General features: G+C 39.3%; 1 protein-coding gene across 31 annotated transcripts in view; it reads right to left on the bottom strand.

Annotated features, from left to right (window-relative positions):
* Enox2 (ecto-NOX disulfide-thiol exchanger 2) overlaps positions 1 to 24,824 on the bottom strand; it is a 278,537-nt gene that overhangs the window by 20,619 nt on the left and 233,094 nt on the right. For all 31 annotated transcript variants that reach the window (NM_145951.5, NM_001271448.1, NM_001271450.1 and 28 more), the window contains 3 exons: positions 23,384 to 23,596; positions 21,407 to 21,513; positions 10,191 to 10,305 (listed from right to left, as the gene is read on the bottom strand). In NM_145951.5, the coding sequence (NP_666063.1) occupies positions 10,191 to 10,305; positions 21,407 to 21,513; positions 23,384 to 23,596 (435 nt within the window). The remainder of the gene's footprint in view (positions 1 to 10,190; positions 10,306 to 21,406; positions 21,514 to 23,383; positions 23,597 to 24,824) is intronic.

A 24,824-nucleotide genomic window follows, 5' to 3' on the forward strand; every position in this document is an offset into this window, starting at 1 on the left:
ATTAAAGGAGCACATAGCTACGGAGATTTAACAATTCACGAGTCAAAGAAATTTCAGTGCTGCAAACTAAATAAAAAAGAAACATTTTCTATAAATCTGTGGGTGTGGCAAAGTAGTGCTTAAAAGAAAGTTTGTAGGGAGAAGTGCTTATGTTAGAAATGAAGATTGAAGCTGGGCATGGTGGTGCACACCTTTAATCCTAGCACTCAGGAGGCAGAGGCAGGTGGATTTCTAAGTTCGAGGCCAGCCTGGTCTACAGAGTGAGTTCCAGGACAGCCAGGACTACACAAAGAAACCCTGCCTTGAAAAAGAAAAAAAAAAAGAAAGAAAGAAAGAAAGAAAGAAAGAAAGAAAGAAAGAAAGAAAGGAAGGAAGGAAGGAAGGAAGAAATGTGCTACCTTAGGAAACTAGAAAGAATAAATTAAATGAGTTAAATATTCCTTTGCTAACAGTTGGCAGTTTCTTACAAAATTACATATATGTGTGTGTATGTCATAAAGTTGAGCAGTTGTGCTTCTTTGTGTTTTCTAAATGCCCCTTCCCAATCCTATGTTTGCATATTTATATTCCCATTTACTCATAATTCTCCATATTTGGAAGCACCAAAGATTTCCTTTACTGGTTTAATGAAGAAATAAGTTGTGATATATTCAGGCAGTGCATTGTCATTCAGTGGTAAAAAGAAATGAATCCTCAAATCAAGAAAAGTCACAAAAGAAACAAAGGTATGATACTAAGTAAAAGAAGCCAGTCTGAAAATGCTCCACACTAGCTGATTCCCATTATGTGACATTCTGGAAAAGGAAACACCATAGAGACAGCAATATGATCCATAGCTGCCAAAAGCCACCAGGGACAAGCAAAAACTGGGCAGAGCACAAACTTTAAGGCAGCAAAACTGTTTTGTATGCTACCACCATGGAGGAGACATGCCATTATACATGTGATAATACCTACAGAATATAGCATGTAATACTCACACCAGAGGAGCCCTACTATAAGCTATGGACTTCTAGTGATGATGTGCCAATTAGGTTCACTGATTGAGATAAATATGCCATTAAGGTGAGAGAGGCTGAGGGCGGGTGGTGCAGGAGACGTCCTCTGTAGACAAGCATTATATGAGGAGTCTTTATTTCCTTCTCCCTTTTACCATGAAACAAAAAAAAATCTTTTAAAAGAAAATTGATTAATCAAAATGATGACATATGGAGAAATCCATGTTAAATTTCATTATTTATGAGTTTGTACATATTTTCAAGGTCAACATTATAAAGCCTATTTCCAAATATTTATTCAGAGGACTTTCATTGATCCAACCAAAATTTATTGAGTATTCTCTGTATTTCAGCCCCTGACTATGGTAAAAATAGGTGATTCCATTAATCTCTATTGTTTCTCCACTACATCAAAGGAAACACTTTGCTTTTTCATGGTGTTAGGGCCATGTACATGTTAGGCTAGAGCTTCACTACTTAGCTATCCTCTCACTCCACCTCTTCCAAAATGCCAACAGAACATGAAATACAGAAATAAAGATAGCAAGTTGGCTCCAAATTACAAAACTATACACTAAGTGTGTAAATGGGTTAAAAGGCAACTAGACAATATTTCTATTTTCTCAGCTATCTATGGGGGTTGATTTTTGCTGGGTAGAAAGTAAAAGAAAAATAATGAATTCAAATAATTAAAATGATCTATCCTAATAAATGGTAGGAGAATCCATATTTCAAAGGAAAGCTTTGGAGGCCAGGGAATAGGTGTCAGTCATGGCTGCTGCAGGCAGCCCCTGGAAAGGCGATGTTTGAAGCTCTGAGAGAGAAGGTGAAGATCAAGGGGGACTTCAGGCTGTCTGAGATAGCAGGAACAAGGAGTGTTCATTTAGGAAAACTACAGATAAGGAGCAGAGCCAGCCGAGGAGAGTGACCAGGTGGGCTGCAAATGGCAGGATTTAATGTCTGTCCTGCTGGAATTGTTCATTTCGGTCACATCCCTCCTTTCTGTTCTTAGTGGAAATAGCATCACCCAGTAGATTGGCTGCACACATGGAGTCAAAAGGGAAAAAGAAAGCTGCAATCCTTCTTTGCTATGATGAACCAAAACCTTCAAACCTTGATGGAGAAGCACCCTCTACCCCCTTAAAAGCAACAGAAGAAGAGGTTCATGAAGGATTCAAAGACTCAGTCTCAAAGTTTGGAGCTGAGACGAAAGGATGGACCATCTAGAGACTGCCATATCCAGGGATCCACCCCATAATCAGCATCCAAACGCTGACACCATTGCATACACTAGCAAGATTTTATTGAAAGGACCCAGATGTAGCTGTCTCTTGTGAGACTATGCCGGGGCCTAGCAAACACAGAAGTGGATGCTCACAGTCAGCTATTGGATGGATCACAGGGCTCCCAATGGAGGAGCTAGAGAAAATACCCAAGGAGCTAAAGGGATCTGCAACGCTATAGGTGGAACAACATTATGAACTAACCAGTACCCGGGAGCTCTTGACTCTAGCTGCATATGTATCAAAAGATGGCCTAGTTGGCCATCACTGGAAAGAGAGGCCCATTGGACACGCAAACTGTATATGCCCCAGTACAGGGGAACGCCAGGGCCAAAAAAAATGGGAATGGGTGGGTAGGGAAGTGGGGGGGGGGAGGGTATGGGGGACTTTTGGGATAGCATTGGAAATGTACTTGAGGAAAATATGTAATAAAAATATTTAAAAAAAGACTCAGTCTCATAAGGAATATGGGTTACAAAGATGAGTTATTTATAGAAAGAATTTTGTTTTTCAACAGAGTCTCATGAAGTCCAGGCTGGCTTTGAACACACTTTGTAGCCAACTATGAACTTGAACTCTTGTTTCTCCTGTTCTTCTTATCAAGTGCTGAGATTACAAGCATAGACGACCATGTCTGGATTTCAAAGAGAACTCTATCCTCAAGCTAAGACATACCTCATTCCTAAAAGGAATCAGCCTTTAGGAAGAACTAAGTTAAATTAAATGTCTTGAACCTAAGAGTGTTCCTAAAGTTATTAGGCTACTATGGTTAGAGCATCTACCTAAAGTAGCGGCACTTAATAGGAAGCATTTCTTTGGGTCCACATTTGTTTTCAATGAATGCTCATGTAATTATCTTCATATGGTAGTTTTACATCTCACATTTCAGTTTATCAATTATAAGAGACCCTTTTCATAGCACATTCATTTTGTGTGTGGTTTCTAGAACCAATTTTAATTACTTCTGTATCCATACGGATTTTATGTCTTTGAAGGGAAAGGCATTACATAGAGACTTGCATTCCCAGACCTCTAAATATTATCTACCCTTCCCATCTCACAGTGGCTGGGATATTTTTTTCATTAGGCATTCACAGTACCAAAGGAAGATGATATAAGTGATTAGTGTGTGAAGAAAATGGTTTAGGAAAAGGGACGTTAACCATCTGTCAAACAGAGAATCTAATATTTGGTTTGTTTCAAGGACACTATCAAGCCGGAGTTGGGCTGCATAGAGTACAGGTTTTTCTGCAAAGCACGATTCCTACGCGTGGATAGTTGTTTGTTTCTACTTTGGTTCGAATGTCACTTGGTGATCTATATGGCTCAAAAAAAAAAAAAAGAGTAACATTTAATTTTCCTCCCTTTTGTTTCTCCCTGTACTACAGGCCAGTGATTATGTCCATGTTGTACATATCACATGGAGAGGCTCAGCCTAAGAAAGGGCAGATCCAGGAGAGCACTTAGAGGGATAATCTCTAGTTTGAATGTGAAAATATTTTCTCTCTGAGAAAATGAGGAAGACAGAGCGCTCGTGTCCTGACTCGGGGAAAGGTCGGGCTGATGAGCACTGACAGATAGCTGAAGGCAAGCAAGGTCAGATAATAATCTCAGTTTATACCTGTCACTAAGCAAAAAAAAAGGGGGGGGGGGTAATGATCACCTATAAAGCTGGCAGGGTAGGGAATTCTCCACAAAATGTATTTCCCACTCTCTGAAGTAAAGGTTTTTGTCATTTTAATGAGGGCACGAAGTCTTTCCTTTCACAAGACTTAATATTAATTGGTCCCATTCCTGAAGTGGGAGACATTGCCAGAACATTGAAAAGTTCGATATTACCTTTTAATAATATGTTTGGGTAGGTGAACTCGTCAGTCTTGATATTGAAGAGCACAGTATGGGGAATGTATTCATATTCTGCCATCATTAGTGTTCAGCTTCTCTTTTCTGACTATTTCTTATGTGGGAAACAGTTTTCTTTATGCCAATTGCTTCTTAGATCTGAGGGCTGCCAGTTTCTCATGACAATACGAAAATATGAAGGCAGCTGTGAACACCTACTCCTAGAGGAGCGACTGAAAGAAGTATCTCAGACATGTGTCTGTACAGTGAAGAATCAAAACAGATTTTGTTTTGAATATTAAAAATATTCACAGGGGTAAATGAAACAAACAGAAACAAATAATAACAGTACATTCAGTGATTCAGCTTCTCTTGGAAACTTTCGTTATGGAAGATGCTAAACAATGTTACAAGATGATAGAAAGAAAATGTTAAGCATGTCTCTCCAAGCTCAGAAAACATCTGAGCCTGAGCAAGTCTCAAAGGGGAAAAGGTAAAAACAACAGAGAGGGAGATGATCTAAGTACAGCCTACAGAGGTGGCTACAAGGGGCTGCAGGCAAAATCCCAAGTGCTCCTTGATTCACTTTGCCTCTATATGTCATTATTTTGATCTAGTCAGTTTTCTGCCAGCATAGATGCACTCAGGTCACCATAGTTCACATTTATGACACCTACATCTCTTTGTCAAATATAGACACACCCCCCCATTAATTGTCTCTTTGCCCTTGATAACTCCAAGACTGTTCTAGTTCCTAAATCCTTAAACTCTTGCAGTGGCCAACTTCATCCAGTCTACTAATTGTTGTTGTTGTTGTTCTGGATCAATTCTACTGCCAACTCATCAGCACCCTCTGTTTCTCCAGTCTCCTGAAAACCTTTGACCAAGCTGACCATGATGGCCTGTAACTTATGGTCACTTGACTCAACTTTTTGTGCTCTTTCCTCTGGGCCTCAGAGCACATTTAAAGGGAGCTGTGGAACTAGGCAGCTAGGTTAATATGGACTCAGGTTGGCCCTTGCTGATGGATCTCTCAACTCTTTCTTGTGACTTCCCTGCTTTCTACAATATGTACTCCATATCTATTCCTCACTCTTTATGGTTTTATTTCTAAATAGCTTCTGTGATTAATGGATGATCAATCTCTTACTATATACAGAAGTCTGGGCTGCATATATACTTTCAGCTTCCCCCTCTATTTTGTCAGAGAAAATTCTCTTTAAAATGTAAGCTTCATCCAAGTTTGGATCCATTTTGTTTTTGTTTGTTTTCCCACAATTTCCCATAAATGTTCTCACATCTTCTAGTGTTGAAGAAGTCACATTCGTTATGACCATCTTCCCTTCTACTGAACATAAAAAAAAATCAACTTTAAAAGTGAACATTTGTAATCCCAGAACTCAGGTGGAAGAGGCAGGAAGAGTACTGAAGGTTTAAGAACAACCTGGGCTATAGAGTGAGTTCCAGAGCAATTTCGGCTCACAGCAAGACCCTGCCTCTCCATGCCTCCTCCACATCAACCTCAACTATAACAACAAGTCCTTTAATTTCAGTGCATTTATGTAAGCTCTGCTCTGTGGTTTACTTTGTGATCCTCCCCACCATCCCAAGGATGATGAAGCTCTAAGAATGGGATTTCGCTTAGTAACAAGGCATTTACAGAAGTAACCGAGTTACTCTATAGCGATTATGGTGGGTTGCAACCCAATATGATTGGTTCCCTTACTGAAAGGGGGAAATTTAGGCATGGAGACAGATTTCATGTGAATATCAAGGCAGAGATTGGGGCAATAAACCCCTATGTCAAAGAATCCCAATGGTTGCTGCCAAACAACCAGAACTGGGAGGAGTTAGAACACATTATGTTTCATGTCGGCATAGCTTTGGGCTATTTAACTGGGTTCTTATACCTCTTCCTTTCCAACCCTATTCCACCCCAATCCCTTCCACCAACCCTACCCCCAGAACTAGGTAGAAGAGAATGAAGCTTAGCAGGGAAAGTGGCCATAGACCTCTTTAGACTACTTCCTGTTGATCAGGGGTATTGGGTACATAGGGGAAGTCCAATCTTTACTGTCATAAGAATGTTCAGCAATCCAGCAACAGCAAAGCGGCAATCCAGGAAATGTAGCAGCAGGGACCAGTAGCAGCTGGGGCAGTTGGGGGAGCTGGAGGAGCAGCAGCCCCCACAGCCCCTCTCAGGACTCTCCCATTGATCCCTCTCCAGACTCCTCAGACTTAAACTATCCACAGCTGGCAAAATCATGCCCCAGCCAGTGCAGGAGACAAATTATCACCTGCCATGAAACAGCCTCTTACCCCACACCTAGGATTAAAGCAAAAACATATCCACATACCATAACTGTTATTTTTTTTAAAAAGAAACCAAGACGCTCACAACAAAACCTCTCACTTCCAAAACCTTTAGAAGGAACCAAGTCTGCTGGTACTACCACCTTATTTCCTAGTCTTCTAAAATTAAGACAATAAGCCCTCGACTGTTAAGTCTCTCACTGTATCCAGTACTTTGCTGTTCCAGCTCCAGTGAACTAATATACTCATCTGTTCTCTAGTTTCTAGATTAGAGAAGAAGCTCGGTTTATGCTCTTTCATTTCCTTCACCTATGCTGCAGCCTTACAATAAAGCCTTTAGTCTGTTCCTCTATGAAGGGCTCTCACATCTTCATCCTAGTGACATCACTCTAGACACAGTCTTCATTATCTCACAACTCGATGCCTAGAACAGGATCTGACTTCTCTGTCTTTTTCTAAATTATATTCTAAAAAGTAGATTTCATGCCGCTGTCATCACAGTGGTGCTGTGGTCTGATGCGCTTAGGATGCTTATTATGCTAAATCTAAGTCTAAAATGCATTCTCCTCCAGATAGTAGATCCATCCAGATAGTAGATGATTTTGCCAGCTGTGGATAGTTTACGTCTGGGGAGTCTGAAGAGGGATAAATGCCGACTTAATCTTTTATCCTCCAAAACATAGCTTGCCCCTTTCCATCATCAACTTCCTACTTCCTACTTCAATCTCTACGCACAATCAGGATGCTCTCTTACCTCTGTTCCATACCTGTTCCCCTTTCAAGGCCCTGCACAACTGTGACTACTCTGGACCAGGCTGGATTCTAATCAGTACTTTCCAGGTTAGCAGCAAATAGATTTTTTTAAACTTATGTGGATTTATAGATGTTTATATTCATATTTCTGTCAGCTTACAGGACATAGAAATAATTAATTGGTTAAATTCTTAAGGTAAGACTAGTGGAAGGTAGAGGATGGGGAGAAGGGAATAGGGAAAAGGATATTTTGGCTAGAACAATCAAGGAGACTTTGTCTAGATTGCTCTTTCCAAAATATGGTTCCTGAACTGGCAGAATCTAAATATTTTTAGTTTCTGAAACTCCCATTAAAGGCCTACTGGATCCGAGTCTCTATATCTCATAACTATTTTTTAATTTTAATCAGCTTTATTGAATTATGACTGATAAAGAATTATATATAATCAATGTTTACAAGGTTGTTTTCCCATAGAAGTATCCTTTGTACAATGATTTATATAATCTAACATACCTACCAGTGAAAAAGGTACATGGGGGTTGTTAGCATTTAATGTCTACTCTCACAGGAAATTTCACATATAAAATACATTATTCATTATAGAATGTATCTTTTGTGACTGACAGTGCATATGCTTAAGGAAATGGGTTTTAGGTGGACCAGCCCTGATAACTACTAATCTAGCTGAAGAAGGAAAAACATGGAGATGGAGAAAAGGACAGCTCCTTTTAGCCCTCTGTTTACTGGGTACATGATTAACAATAGATTGAAGCAATTTCACAATACCCAATTTGCTCCAATGTGATTTCCCCCTGTTGAATAGATTGCTTTTGGCATGCAGTCCTTTCTTCCATTGAAAGTACTGTACCACAAATATGGGCTAATAGTGAGTCTCTGGAAGAACAGAAATTCTGAAGCATGCCAAGGTACTACTGGTTTTACTTTGCTTGTGAAGTAAAAGATAACCAGGAATACACTGTAGGGCCCTGGAATGCAAGCTTGGGAAGCACAGGGAGAGAAAACAACAACCTGGAGATCTACACGCTTAAGCTTTTAATTGGAAAGAAGTGATAGCTAAAACATGTAGCTGATTTAGATAAAAACCGAGGAGACACTTGCTGGCTCACGTCGAGCAGGATTTCTGCAGTTGAGTACTACAGAAGTGAGATAACAGAATTAGATACGATCGAGGGGAAGAAGAATGCACAAAAGTCCTTGAATTAAAATGAATTGAAACCTTCTGGGAGAAAAGCTATTTGGTAAGCTCCATTAAGTCTATTGTAGATAGCTTTATTTGACAAAGCAGCATCCTGGCATGTGGAACAGGAAAGAAAATAGCTATAAGATGATCTGTCAGGGAGTTTCCAGTCTCTAAACGAATAAGATTCTGTGCAGTAGCCAATACAGCTTTTAACTCAGAAGAGACACAGAAGCAAAATGCAATTATATATCCCTAGTAAGTACATTCAATATGAATTTCCCACACACCCTGCACTTCCCCCAATAACTCCAAAATCTCTACAATCCATCAAGTGGGTGTTCAAACTTAGGTTGCATTTATTCCACTGTAACAATGTAGAAATAGTGTATATGATGCTGAAGATACTGAGGTGGAAGAAAGCCTATGAGTCATAATTAATCTGCTATAGTATATCTTAGAGAAGCACTTAAATAAGTTGCACGGCTCCACCACTGTTACAGTCTTTTCTTTATTTGGCTATAGGTTTGCAGTATTTATTTGCAGCAAGTCACTATTTTGGAAATGCTAACCACTGCTTATACAGTATCTAGCGTAGACAGTAGTTTGTATATTTATGGATCAAGCATATTACAAAATCAGAAAATTCCATTCAACAGCTAGTGGATGCTTTTACAAAGTCTGACTTGACGGTGTTCTTCTGTTTATAGAGTGAACATGGGATTGGAGCTTCTGACTTCTTTATATATACACCTGGATTGGGACCTTCACATTTATGTTTTGGTCAATCAATCTGACCCCATGGCAAAAGGCAGAGACATAAAATTACTTGTATACTTCCAATTGTTGCATCTTGCTTGGCACCTAACAGCTATAAAATGACTAGATGAATTAATCTAAGCACCACAGATTCCAAGTGAGATGTTATGACACAGATGATAATTGCCAGTGGGAGAAAAGTCTCTCCCAGACCTGAGACTAGAAATTAGAGATTTGAATGTTAGAGCTAGTACTTTGATTTTTAAAAAATGTGGGGGTATGTGGTATATGGCATGTGGTGTACAGATGTGCACAACCACATGTGCACAAAGCAAAGAGGCCAGAGAAGTATGTTAGGTATTTTGCTCTATCATTTTCTAGTGATCATCTTGTGTACTTCCCATCTCCCAACAGTAATGTGGTTACAGGCATTTGTGGCCATGGTTGGCTTTTTATGTGGTGGTTTGAACTCAGGTTCTCTCGTTTGCATAGTAAGTGCTCTTACATACCAAGTCATCTCCTCAGCCCAATGCCTGTTCTACTTCCTTTTTATTATAATTGATGTCCTAAGATAGTTCACAATGGTTTACCTGAAAAACTGGTCTGGTGGCAGGTATTCACTCTTGTAGTCATCTTTTACTCACGATAATTGATGATGAAACTGATGGGTAAGGCGTTGTCTTACTGTTCAAGATTACCCTATAGGCCTCTTTGGTGTCAACACCATAGCCTTTGTCTTACTGTGAGTTCTTTACTGTACTAGATTAAAATAAACATCTTCACATAGACAACTTTTTGTGGGCTTTTATTTGGTTCACAATATATTTGCTAAGTAACTGCAATGCTATATAATTCAGATTTTTTTAACTCTGTAGATTTTAAACATTGTGACTTTATGACAACATTAGATTTGTACATTATTAAAATGTTATTTAAAATTGTGCATATGTTATTTTGACAGTCTGTCATAAATTATATGATCAATGTTTGTATTTACTGCAAGTAAATGCTCATTACATAAAACAAACCAGAATTGTCATTACCTGATTCCTCCGTTTCTTTTGTTTCTGTTGTCTCTTCTATTTCATCATCAGACATTTCCATTTCTTCTTCTCTTCTGATTCCCATTAATTCATCATTATGAATGTTGCGAATTTCCTATGGTTAAAAGGTATGGTTTTCAGAACATATTGGGGAAATGGACTGAGTTATGGGGACATATTAAACACTCTCAGGGTGCCCTTAAGACAAAAGGCAGAGACACACTGAGGCTAAACTGTCTCACTTAAAGGAATACTTTCCTACACTCTGTTTTTCATTAAGCTTCTTTCCAGACCCAGAACTATAGCAGCCTAGGATTCTTAGGTCCATTCCATATTAGAAAGGTCAGTTGGCCCCAAAAGACTCTCCTCTTACCTGTGTGGATCTCTGGAATTTCCCTTTAGCATTTTGTCATTTACACTTTCCCATGTTGGTCACTTTAATTATGCTGCTTGCTATTTCCTGTCCTCCAATAGCTCTGCTGAACAGAATTCTAAACCAAGATTTTATAGTTTCAGAAGATACAGAAAAAAAAGTGAATGGTTAAGAGTAAACTTCTACTGGGCTAACTCTCTCATGGACAGTAACTATAATGTTTGGACAATAAGAAATGCATACCTACTTGATGTCACTGGGGAGGGAATAAATGTAGGGATATTATAATGAGGAACTGGCATTTGCAAGAAGTGGAAAACAATACAGACAAGTTTTCTAAGTTTGAAATCCTCTTAGTTTGAGAGCAGATGAGAGTTAGTCACAGGGTAGTTACATTTCTAGTTGAAAACCGGGCCTTTGTGGCTTAAACAACTGGAAGCAAGTGGTTAGTAGAAAAGCAGCCACTGCAAAGTAAGGAAGGGATCTTAGAAAGAAGTGTGTATGTGTGGGGAGATGACAGCATGGAGGAAAGGGGGGATAATGGAGAGAGGAAGACATACATTCATGCATGCATACATACATACATAAAAACATACACACACAGATTCTTTACAGTTTGCACACAAAAACATGTTCACATTTTTGGGTACTTTCTCAACCAAAGAAGCATAGATGGCTCCGAATAGTTTAGCTAAGACTAAAGGAGTTAAATTGTTACTGGGAACTGCTATCTAACAGATAAAAACCTCTAGCTTAAAAGACCAACCTTGAAATGTTTCAGATGTAGTATTCAGTAAACAAAGAATCAAAGTAGCTCTTTAATTGTCCTCATGGTATAAAGGAATTATGCTCACATTGAAGAAAAAGATGGAGCATCTCATCAGAAGGTCAGAGACCTTAAAAATACCCCAGATTCATTTAGCTTAAAGTAAGAGAAGATAAAAGTTCTTTCTTTCTTTCTTCCTTTCTTTCTTTCTTTCTTCCTTTCTTTCTTTCTTTCTTTCTTTCTTTCTTTCTTTCTTTCTTTCTTTCTTTCTTTCTTTCTTTCTTTCTTTCTTTCTTTCTTCCTTCCTTCCTTCCTTCCTTCCTTCCTTCCTTCCTTTCTTTCTTTCTTTCTTTCTTTCTTTCTTTCTTTCTTTCTTTTTCTTCCTTCCTTCCTTCCTTCCTTCCTTCCTTCCTTCCTTCCTTCCTTCCTTCCTTCCTTCCTTCCCCCCCTCTCTCTCTTTCTTTCTTGGTCTGGAAATAATGAACAAAGAAACAGAAAGTTCCTATTGTACACCTTTATGATGTTATTGTCAGTTACTTCCACATATCTTTGTGCAGTAAAATTTTTGACAGAATGATTTTTCAGCATCTGGTGATAGAGTTCAATCAGCAGAACAAAAATTTAATCAAGAAATACTTAATGTGAAGGTTTTTTTTCCACTGAAAGGAGTAGAATAATGAGGAATTGATTAGGTGATAAAAGTCACTCTCCAAAATAAGACAACAGCAGATGCAAGGACAGCTAGTATATCCAAAATGTAGTAATGAATGAGAAGCCTACATAGACAGACACATATACATGCACAAACACATGCATATGAACATGTGCACATACAAACCCACAGGTTCATACTAACTTAAAGCTAAGTATTTCCTGATAAACACTACTCTTATGAGTCACAAAGCTGAGTGACCAGAACTGCATTGAAATTCACTGTATAGACAGACTTTTCTAGAAATTCAGCTTCTGGGTGTGAGGAATGTAAAATAACTTTTATTCCTTCAGACGTAGAGATGAGATGAGAGCCATACCTATGTTTTACAAATACATAACTTGGGCTGAGTCCAGAGAATTTCTCTCTCTGTACAAACTATCCCTAGGCACAGTCCTGGAAGCCTTTAGCCTCCATACAATCTAATCTAGGCCTAGAATGTTCTCAGCCTCTGAGACTTTCTGCTGAATAAGCTCACCCCTCCCTAGTTCTCTTTGAACTCTAGCTGGTTCACCTCAGCTGTTCTGGCTCAAACTCCTCTCCAAGCTGACAGATTCAATCTGCTTTCTCTTAGCTTCTCACTGAATTGCTGTGCTTGCCTTCAAACTAACTCTGGTAATTTGTTCTAATCCGGTTCCTTGTTCTCTAGCTTCAACTCTCTCTGCTGTACAAACTGAACTGCATTAATTCATGAATGGATTCAACTCCCCTACACTGCACTCACTGCACTGACTCCCAACTAACTGATTCGACTCAGTTGTTCTGAACTCAGCTGACTGACCAGAACTGACCAGAACTCAGCTGTACTCAGCTGAACTGCCTGTGCTGACTCTCAATTAACTCAACTCCTGACTGCACTCTCTCTACTCTGCTTTTAAGAAGCTGTTCTCCTGAGAGTTGGGCATATCCTATCTCTAGCTCATGTTTTAATTTTCTGCCTGATTTGTCACTTTGCCTCTCAATTAGCTGTCATTGTTTGGGATTAAAGGTATATACTAAAGGACTCCAACCAGAGAGATTAAAGGTGTGTACTAAGGATATGTCTGAATTCCAGCCAGATCATACAGTCCTAGAAGGGTTTTAGATGTGATCAGAGCAGGCATGTTGCTAGATTATAATTCCTCTACAGAGGGAAGCTCTTCAGAGAAAATTGCCTATCAAGAAGTACTGTGTATAAGTTAGGGACTTAAAGACTACTGACAGATTGATACATTCATACCACCCAATTTAAAAGATGGGATGGATATTATCAGAGCCTCAGGAAATTGTGGGATTGGATATTGAAGTTTAAACCTACATGTGAATGAATTTTAGAAAGAGAGAAAGGAAAGAAGAAATAATGGCTGATGATTCCTTAAATTTGACTAAGGGCATTAAGCCACTTATCCAAAGAGCTCAGTGAACCTAAGGCAGAGCCTATGTGAAATAAAGTATGTCTGGGAACATCGTAGTCCAACCACAGGAAATTAAAAACAGTAAAAAATACTCTTAAAAGTAGCTAGAGGACAATACTATGTTATATAGAGAGGAAAACAGCAAAAAAAATCTCATTAAAGTTTGTGGAGAAATTAAAATGCCTACCATTTCAGAATTTCACATTTGGAACAAATGTCAAGAATAAAGATAAAACAAAGATTTTTTCCAGATAAAGATAAATGCAAGAAGGCATCATCAAAAGAGTTATTAGCCTTGGAAATGATGAATGAGGTTTTTCCAGGCTGAAAGTGAGCTGGGAAAGCCATGGTGATAATTGGAAAAAGTTTCTTTAAAAATATAAAAGGGGCTTTGGAAACAGCCCAGCTGGTAAAGTGCTTTCCATGCAAAGGTGAGGACTCCAGTTAGATCCTTAGTACCCAGGGAAATATCTTGGTACAGTGCTGGGAGCTGGAGACAGGAGGATGCTGGACAGCCAGTCTAGCTGAATCAGCAAGCTCTAGATTTAGTGAGACATTTTGAAAAAATAAGGTGGAGAAACAATTGAGTATGGTCCTCTGGGCTTCAAATACGTGTGTGTGTATGACACACACACACACCCTCAGACACATATGTGTATATATACATGCACATATATACTAAAACAAGTAAGAATGGGAACTATGCATTTTAGAGCAACTTGCAACCATTTAGACACACCTCTGGCTTGCTATTCATTTCCTAGGTTCTAAGCTGAGGATTTCCTACCTATGCTAGTTCCTACTGGGTTTTAATATAGGAAACACCCAAAGCTGACCAATGTAACTTATCCCATTTATAGCATCCTGTATATTTCTTTCTTTTGTTCCTTTCCTTTCCTTTCCTTTCCTTTCCTTTCCTTTCCTTTCCTTTCCTTTCCTTATCCCTTCCCATTCCCTCCCTTCCTCCTTTCCTTTCCTTTCCTTTCCTTTCCTTTCCTTTCCTTTCCTTTCCTTTCCTTTCCTTTCCTTCTTTCTCCCCCCCTTTCTTAGACAAGGTTTTACTAAGTAGTTCTAGCAGTCCTGAAACTCACTCTGTAGACCAGGCTGTCCTCAAACTTAGAGACCTGCCTGGCTCTGCCTCCTGAGTGCTGGGATTAAAGACATGTGCCACCATGCTTGACCTTCAAATGCATTTATTGATAATGTTATACTTAGTCACTATCCCAATGTCCTCCTTTTAATTCATTTATCAGAAAATGGATTTCTAGTTCCAGTTAACTTTTCATTCATACTAAATGAAGGACTCCTTAAAAAGTGAGCTATTTAGTATCATCACTGAGTGTTAAGAAGTAGCAGAAAAATCAGATGCTAATACAGTACCTCTCATGTAGCAGGGACTTTCCTTAAGGTAGAAAATTATGGGTTACTTATTACAAATGAACTTTAAAGGGCCTTGTCATGAAAAAGATGTGCTATGTCTTATTCAGACTCATTGCATTGAGGGCAGTGAGGACATTTTCTATTCCTGTGAGATTTAGTTTCAATTTTCATCAGAGCTGTTACTGGAAGGTGATTATAACAAAGTTTGACATACTGGAAAATTCAAATATTGTACAGTTTACTGCATCATGAAAAAATGTGGCCTTCTAGATTTCTAACAAAAATGTAGGCTGTCACAGGGTATAATCAGAAACCAACTCTCACCTCACAAGCATGTCACTAATGTCAAGAGTAAATTGTGTTCATTCTTGGGAAATATCCCAGGGAAGGAACATTTTTTTAAACAATTTTTTATTAGATATTTTCTTCATTTACATTTCAAATGCTATCCCTGAAAGTCCCCTATACACTCTCCCGCCCTGCTCCCCAACCCACCCACCCCCGCTTCCTGTCCCTGGTATTCCCCTGAATTGGGGCATATAATCTTTGCAAGACCAAGGGCCTCTCCTCCCAATGATGGCCTACTAGGCCATCTTCTGCTACATATGCAGCTAGAGACACGAGCTCTGGGGGTACTGGTTAGTTCATATTGTTGTTCCTCCTATAGTGTTGCAGACCCTTTTAGCTCCTTGGGTACTTTCTCTAGCTCCTTCATTGGGCGCCCTGTGTTCCATCCAATAGCTGACTGTGAGCATCCAGGGAAGGAACATCTTAAACCTGTCTTGTAGCTTCCCAGCATCTATAAATCAGCTTTTGCTTCCAGCTTGGCAAGACAGCATAAGATTTTAGAAATACAAAAACTTCAATAATTACATGATGTGAGTTAACTGGAGATCTTTTATAGTTTCAAATGCCCCTAGAAACATAACATAATTAGGGTCAAATTTTACCTAAATGTTTCAAAATACCTCAGGGACAAGTTATTTTGGCTAATAAGATGAAAAATAAGAAAAACTCAGGAGAAGTGTTTTCTAAGTTAATTAGTGGACTGTTATATGCACTATACAATCCTTAGCTACAAAAAAACCCTAAGGGTCTTATTATCTTTCTACAAATTCCCAATACTAAGCCATACAAATGGAACAAAAGCAAAGAGAAAAGCAGAGGCTGTGGGTACCATATTAAAGGAAATCTAGAAGGATCTTTTGGTAAATGACAATACTTCTAAGAAAAGTAAGATGTTAATTCCTGGAAAACCTTACCATTACGGTATTCAGTACCTCTTTTCTGCATTTTCTGGTTAAATCAGATAAGTTTTGAGAAACCAAACTCTACAAATACTTTCAGAGTAAAAGAGTATAGGTCACATGCACCCACCCCCAAAAGCATTCTAAATAGCTTAGACACAGGTGCAAGTAGGGACTGGATTCTTAGCCACCAAAGTACAGACATCAAAGGTAATAGCTGTCTCTCAGATTTGCTCCATTTGTCATTCTGATTTCTTGATACAATACTGCAACTGAAATGTGGTAATGGCATGCAAGAATATTTTCAGTAATGTGTATGTGTTAATCACTACATGGAATCTACTGAGACATGGCACCAACAGAATACTTAAAAAAAAAGTGGCCCTAAAGTTCCCATCCCATCCTTTTTCCTCCCTGCTGTAAATATGTGGTACATCACTTTTCAACAATGAATAGGTAGTGACTTCTGAAATGGCATTTTAATGACTTTGAGTCTGTTCTAAATGGTGGCAAACTTTTCTGGAACTTAGAAATTCACACTGCTCCACAATGGAGAACAACAACAACAACAACAACAATAATAAAAAACAAAAACAAAACAAAACAAAACAAAGGACAAAACACTTTCATATAGAATGAAAGAAACCAGAGACAGAAGGAAATGTATGCAAAGAATCACTTTGTACCAGTTGACATCTTTGATTTATTACAAAGTAAGAAAACCATAAATCATTACACATTAATTATTTAACCATAGTTTCACAAATATTTATGTGGACTTAAATTGATACTACTCATGTTTTACGATAGGAACACGATTACCAGAATATCAACACTCCATATTAAACGTGTAACAAGATCCTACTAGCCTCTCTCTATATTTTCAACATTAGCAAGAAACATGGCAGGAAAGGAGTCATGAGGGAATGGAAAAGAACAGAGGCTAGGGAAATAAGTAGCTTGTACACTGACATAACAATTTATTTCTCAGATATCATTTAATACAATGAAACAACTCACAAACACAACTTTGTATCTTGTATGGCAAACAGTGGTAATACAAATTAGGTTAATGCAAAGACGGGTTAGTATACTTTTTGACGGAAGGCCAACAGCCAGTCTTAATGCAACTGAGTACCAAACAAGGGCACACTGGTGACTTCAGTATCCACCTGCAAACTTCTTTATCTGAGCTCAGTGCTGTGAAATCTTGTATGAGGAAGGATGTGAGAGGTATCATCTTAATGTTCATGGCTATGGTTCTTTTTTTTTAATACATTTTACAAGGTGTACCACCTAGTGTAGGCCAGGTTGAGAGAAACACAAAATTTCAAACGATTCTGCAGAAGAGTATCCCTATAATATACACAGCTGTGACTGTAGGCATCAACTTGCAGTAAGAGGTGCTGCTTCAGTCCTCATTAGCATCCCTTCCAATTTCATTACCATGAGCCTCACACACATACAAACCAGAATTAAAGTAAAAGCTTGGCATGTAGTTTCATAGTATCTGAGTTCCTCAAAGATGGGCTTTTTCTAAGTTCATACTCCATCTCTCATTCAGCAGAGTGAGAATACAGGTAGATTGCATAGCAGTGAGACAAGGAATGAGAAAAACCTTCTGACTTGAGGCTACCACTAGCTGATTCGTTCCCTGAGGCAACTGTAAGAAGTTGTCAGAAATGTCTAACTTGATGAAACACATGACTTTGAGCTGTTTTGATTTTCAGTGGGATGCTAAAAGGCAGCCACATGGTAAGAGCACAGTTCCCCGCTCCCATAGGATATAGCTTTGGAGTCTTCTCAGTGGTCTGCTATCAGTGGAGAAGTTGCAGAGTTGAAAGCAAAACCAAAAACAATAGGAAAACCAAACTGCAGTTCAAGAGGCAGCAGTATAAAAATGGAAGAACTCTCTGGGGTTTAAGGAGGGCAAACTCAGAGGGAGGTCATGAGATTGATTTCACAGTTGGATGAAAAACCGGAGGAAAGGCAGGAGCTTGCTATGTCTTATGCCAGCAGTAGTTTCAGTTACCAAGACTGAGGAAGGTGAGATTCAATGTAATCCAGTCACTTAAGTAGGAAACACATCAAGCACAGAATGCTCATACAGCAGTGCAGCCCATGCATCTTCTCCCTCCATCACCCTGCCAAGGAGGCTCCAGAACATTACTGCAGAAGGGCTCTATGAGTCTCCATTCTCTTTAGCTTTGCAGAATGGCCAGCTCACCATAACAGTGATCTTTGCGATGACTGAATTTAAGCATAAAGGATATACTCCCTAGGTAGATTTTACAAGATTACTTTTTTTTTCCTTTTTTTTTTATTAGGTATTTTCCTCGTTTACATTTTCAATGCTATCCCAAAGATCCCCCATACCCACCCCTCCAATCCCCTACCCACCCACTCCCCCTTTTTGGCCCTGGCGTTCCCCTGTACTGGAACATATAAAGTTTGCAAGTCCAATGGGCCTCTCTTTGCAGTGATGGCCGACTAGGCCATCTTTTGATACATGTGCAGCTAGAGACAAGAGCTCCAGGGTACTGGTTAGTTCATATTGTTGTTCCACCTATAGGGTTGCAGTTCCCATTAGCTCCTTGGGTACTTTCTCTAGCTCCTCCATCGGCCGTGTGACCCATCCAATAGCTGACTGTGATCATCCACTTCTGTGTTTGCTAGGCCGCGGCATAGTCTCACAAGAGAGAGCTATATCTGGGTCCTTTCAGCAAAATACAAGATTACTTTTAAAGATAAATAATAATAATAATAATAATAATTTTTTTCTCTGTAACTGCAAATTGCTGATGGCTAGTAAAAGAATCTGGCTGAGAAAACTACTCACTTGCTCACACTTTGTTAATCTCTAACAAGTTGCTTAGAGATGAACGTACGTGGGTTCTTGGGAATAATTCCTTTTCTTTACCTGAACTGTGTAATACTATTTCTTGTAAAGGTATTTGTGGAACCTATTGTTTTTTCACAGTCATTTACTAGAAGAAAACTAAAACATAATCACATTGTAATTTTATACTGCTTGAGAGATTCTGCTGAGACATATTTGCCATAGAAGATTAAAAAAAGTTGTTGGAACATTGTTCTTTCCACCCATCAACTATGTGTATGTATGTATATATGTAAAGTTCGTGTGAGAGTATGTTGGAACATTGTTCTTTCCACCTATTAACTATGTATGTATGTATGTATGTATGTATGTCTATATGTATACATGTATGTGTATGTATGTATGAAATGTGTAAAGTCTGTGTGGGAGTATGTTAGAACTTCGTTCCATTCATCAAATCTGTATGTTTGTATAAATGTAAAGCTTATCTGTGTGTGAGTTGGAGCTTGTGTATATGTGTGAATATGTATATATGTCTGTCTGTCTGTCTGTCTGTAAGCATGCATGTATGTTTGTATTTGTATGCATAAGGTTATTGGAGTCTGACTTTTGTTGGCCTCAAGGAGTTAAAAGAGTTCAGAGTTTTTCAGTGGCCACAAGGATTGCTAGCCCAGGAAATTAAGCTCTGTTCCCTCAGAGAAAAGTCTCTTGAGTAATTTCTCCATTCACTGGTTGCTATAGGCAGTCACCCCTGTCACTATCTGAACTGACCTACATCAGCCACTGTAAGCACTGACCATCGCCCTCTGCCTACCTCGGTTTACCCCCCCCCAGATGCCAAAGCGGGTTAGTGACAATTTCCAAAATTGAAAATGTTTGAATTTCAAAGTGACGCTAGAGATTTAAAATGAATGAAGACACTATTAACTTTGTGTGATTCCATATACTGGTGGAATGGATATCTACAGGAGATTTCTCATGACTCTTGTTTCTCTCTGCTGAGCCTATCAGACTATAGGACAGGATCAGGGTTTTGCTTATTTTCTCTTAAACGTTTCTCAAAGTTTTCAGCTGTTCCATACAGACTGCAGTACCTATTCACAGAAGGACAGAGTGGAGAGAATATTGCCTTCACTGCAAAGGCTAGGAGATAAAGTCTCAAAGAGATTAGATGACCTGTTCAAAACTGCATGGAAGTCTGTAGCTGAGATCAGAGGCGAATCCTTTTTACTCTACTTCCAACTTGCATAATTTTATAAAATCATTTAATATGTTTGTATTTCAGCTTTATTACATGAAAAACATAGATCATATACCCTTATTGAGTTGTTAATAATAAATTCAAATAATACCATCTACATTTCTTAAACATTTAGTCTTATAAAAGTCGTTCATTATTACCATCATCAACCAACGATAAAGAACTATTTGCTCTATACACAAAGCTACAAACCTAATGAAAGCTGATACTTGAATTCTTGTTAGACTCTGTCCATACTACTCTGGACTGCACTACATGGATCATAGGGCTTACTTAGGTGAGATCACCAGTGCAAAGATGCTTTTTGAATACAAGTGTTAGCTACTGAGGCTGTAGCTCTGTGGGAAAGAGTCTGTCTAGTGGGAGAGCCCTGAATTCAACTGCCAGTATGGAAAAAGAGAAATAGGAACATGGGAAAAAATGAACTATGGTTACAATGCATATGTTGTCAGAATGGCCAAATGAACCAAGAATGAAGTTGAAAAAGTTGTTGTTTATATAGATAATAAATAGATAAATAACTAAATACATACATACATACATACATACATACATAAATCAGGCCCATGGAAGTAGGCTTCTTAGCAGCACAGAAGAATCTGAGATAACTGTAAAAGCATCTCCATGGGTAATTCAGTGAAAAGAAACCTGCCCTGTGCTTTCCCTCCAGGTTCAGTCACCTGATCATATTACACATGTTGTAGTGTTATGCTAAAGATTTATTTGACCACAAGTGGAATGGTGCGTCAACCTTGATCTAAAATCCCGGTCCTCTCTTCCCTTTAAATCTCCCAACTACAGAGACAGATGGACAGATTTGATAAAAGAAGCTCAGAAATTTCTTCGCTCCAACATATCAGCAGACAGCTTCTAGCCTTGACTGTCAAAGCACTCGAATAAATGGAAGACAGCCCTAATGCTAGAAGCATAGGTCAGTAATTATTAGTGTACTCAAAACTAGCAAGTGTAGATAAGCAAACTACAATTATCTCAGCTACATTTCACTATCAAGAGTCCTAGCCAGCAGGATACATTTAAGACAACATGCATGCATTTATTACCCCTTTGATAGCAGGTGGTCTGAATGTTGACAGAGTCTACAACACATTTCAAGTGTTTCACTGGGGCCCTGTTGAGACCACGGGAGCTTGGCTCTATTTAATTCTGGTTAAACTTCAAGTCAATAACTTGTTAAGGAAGAAAACTGTTCCCATAAGACACTACCAGAGTAGAACGTTACCAACCTCAGCTTGTTTGCACCAAACACTGATGTTTTTACGTTGTGCTTTTGTGAAGTGGTCCCATGCCTTCTGTTTGGAAGCGGAATGGTACACAGCTACTATCTGCTCAACTGCAGCATCAAATCAGCAGTCAGATATTGCCAAATCATCATCCAGGGATGGAACGTGAGAGAAAAAAAATAAAAGAGAAACATAAGGCTTGTTTCATCAAGTTGTTATGACACAAGGCAGGCTATGGCTGAGCTTGAACAAGACTACACGTGCAGAAGTGCTGTGTTAGTTACTCTTGTCATGGCTGTGATGCCTTTCTGACAAGAAGCAGCTTAAGGGAGGGAGGGTCTATTTCAGCCCACAGTTTAATGAGGGGGTACATTTAATTACGGCAGGGAAATCATGGCGGAAGGAGTGTGAGGTGGTTAGTATATGTCAGTCAAGAAGCACAGAGCACACAGTGATCTTCTGCTTCCAGTGAATGTGTATCTTCTTAAGGTTGACTAGAGAAGAAATTATGAAAGAAATCTTTGTGAATGCAGTCCTAGAGAATATATTTCAAGAGCCCTTAAAATGTTAAAAGGGGAAACACACATGAATGTTTCAGGGTTTGCTGCTTTCCATTTCAAGAGAGGGAAACTTAAAAACATTTAGTTTGTGTGTGTGTGTGTGTGTGTGTGTGTGTGTGTGTGTGTGTTAGGTCAGAGGACAGTCTGTGGAAGCCAGTCTGGGAGGCTATTTCTCTGGCTTAAGTGAAGTGAAAGTTAGTTATGAGTCTTTTGGGAGAAAGAAAGCAGTAGAAGAGCCTGATTCTCACAGAAAGGAAATTGAGAGACAGAATTGTTGCCTTACGGCCACGCCTTCCTTGCGTTTTTACAATTTAAGGTTTCTCACAATTCTTGCTGCTCTTTTTCTACTTATTCTGAAGTCCTGAAGATCTGTGCTTTCCCCTCTTAGATTTTATGTCCATATATACTTCTAAAATACGAGAGGAAATGGAAGTGCTCCTTAATCCCAATTACATATGAGTCAGGGATAGAAAGAAAAGTATAGGCAGAGTAGACCATAATTGCTTAAAAGCAAACTCATAACCCTGCCCTGATTCTAAAGGTGAATCTAGCTCTTTATTGAAAAGATGGCATCATATAATTTTGTTACATGGTAGGGGAAACACAGTACTTGAGAATTTATCTGATCATTTAAGACAATTTGGATAGATCTGAAGGGGTATTACTTTTAAAAATGGCCATTTCAATGGATTCTCACCTCTATCATATCTAGTGCTTATCATATAGAGTGAAGATAAAGAAAACTAAATTGAAAATGTAGAATTAGCAAATTTAATTTTTATGCAATCATCTTGGGAAAATATAAACTTATTTATTGCCACAAGTTCTTAAAAACGTGTTACATGATGACAATCATGGAAGTCTGAAGAAACCCAGCTACAAAAACCTAACATCATTTTCTAACATCAGCAATAAAATATCCAGTGCACCCCTGAGGACCAGGGCTGTAAAAGGGTGAGCTGTGGCCTACATATATGCCAGCACATCTGCAGAGCTGAAGAACCTATGCCAGAGAAAATGGAAACGGGGTGCTTACATGTGCCCTGTGATTGGAGCTTTGGGATTTGACAATTCAAGATGCAGTTCTAAGTGTGTGGGCCATAACCCCTTTGGTGGTTGCATAGACATCCTGCATATCAGATATCTATACTACAATTCATAACAGCAGCAAAATTACAGTTATGAATTAGCAATGAAAATAATGTTATGGTTGGGGGTCACCGCAGCATGAGGAACTGTACTAAAGGGTCACAGCATCAGGAAGGCTGAGATCCACTGCTATAAGGGGAGCACAAGGTAGTTAGGAAGGTCATCTTGCCACTTGAGATAGCTCTGCAGGCCTGGGACCCTGTGTAGGGCACGTGGTGATTAAGTGAAGGGCTCCCTTGGCCTTCCAGTAGAGGTCTAAAGTTCTACTTACATTGAATGAGAATTCCAGAAAGGGCCTGCTTGAACTTCTCTTTTGCTTCTTCCATCTCTTTCTCATGGGTAGCTTTCTCATTTACCAGGCGGCGGACATGGCTGTTGGCTGACTGGATCATGGAGTAGAAGTGGTTGGCACTGCGGCGGTTCACTTCCCCCCTCTCAATCCAGGTGAGCAAGGTCTGCACAGCTTCCGAGAATTTGGAATCATCTGAAACCGAAGAGTTTATTTGGAAAACTACTGACAACGACCCAATCGCACTCCATTTTCCCAATATGCTGCCACAGAGGTCACCATGGCTTTTTGGCAGTTCTAGTTCTATGGATTAGTGAAGGCAAGGAACCTCACATCCACACATGCACACAGAGGGAGCAGATGAAAGAAAGAATGAAAGGCTAGGCAGATGGGCTATGGCTATGAAGAGCTTCACAAAGAGGATGGCTTCTTTCCTTCATAAAATTTCTGGGGCTGTAAGGGAATGTGAGGTCCCAGTTTTCATTCCCAGTAAACACATACTCTCTCTCTCTCTCTCTCTCTCTCTCTCTCTCTCACACACACACACACACACACACACACACACACACAGGCACACACAGAGAAAGGGAGAGGGGGGAGGAGAATTCTGTCATTATGTAATCTTGCATTTTAATAAGGGTCAACCAATGAGAATGCTGCATTCAAGTTGGATACGTAGCACTTTTACCCTAATCCATGGAATTGAACTCATGGAGAGAGCCTAAGGAAAGAGTTGAGTTCTGCTGTACATGCAGGCATTCCTATCTTCAACCTTATAATAGTACTCTGGAGTCCCATCCTGAGCTCTAGCCCATCCACTTAGTCCCAGCCATGGTCTCTTTTGATGCAGCTCCTTTATTTCTGTCTGTCCTCACACCTTGTCTTTCCTGCCTCCAAGTACATTTCTGCAGTTCCTCAGGAGTCACTGTCAGTGTTAATAATGTTAAGAGAGCTGCACTGCTCTTCCACACCTCCCAGCCAGCTTCCCAAGCTAGCTATTTACACACTCTGTTCTTATAGATTTGTGACACAGACTCCACTGAAGCCACATTCTAGAGCTTCACACCCCTCTCTGGATAGACGCTCTTAGTCAAGTAGCTATATGTTGCTCTGAAGTTTGATTTCCTTACCCAACCCCCTTATCTGTGCAAGCAACAATGGTAGATGAGTCCTCCGCATGGAACAACTTTTCACTTCATTATTTAGATAGAGTCTCTTATGTTGATGTTGCTTTGTGCTTTTCTTGAGGGCTGTGCCGAGCACATTCTTTCCTTCTTTTTAAATGTAAAGTGTCTTGTTTGGGGTCCTGTGAATAGAGCAGTCCCGGACCTGGCATCTTACTACTGCAAAAGCTTCTCCAGGGTTTCAGAGTGCACTGTTATTTCAGTTCAGTTTGGAGTGTTATGCTTTCTGTTTTTCCTTT

This window comes from Mus musculus, chromosome X, assembly GCF_000001635.26.
Source record: "Mus musculus strain C57BL/6J chromosome X, GRCm38.p6 C57BL/6J".
Lineage (NCBI taxonomy): Eukaryota > Metazoa > Chordata > Mammalia > Rodentia > Muridae > Mus > Mus musculus.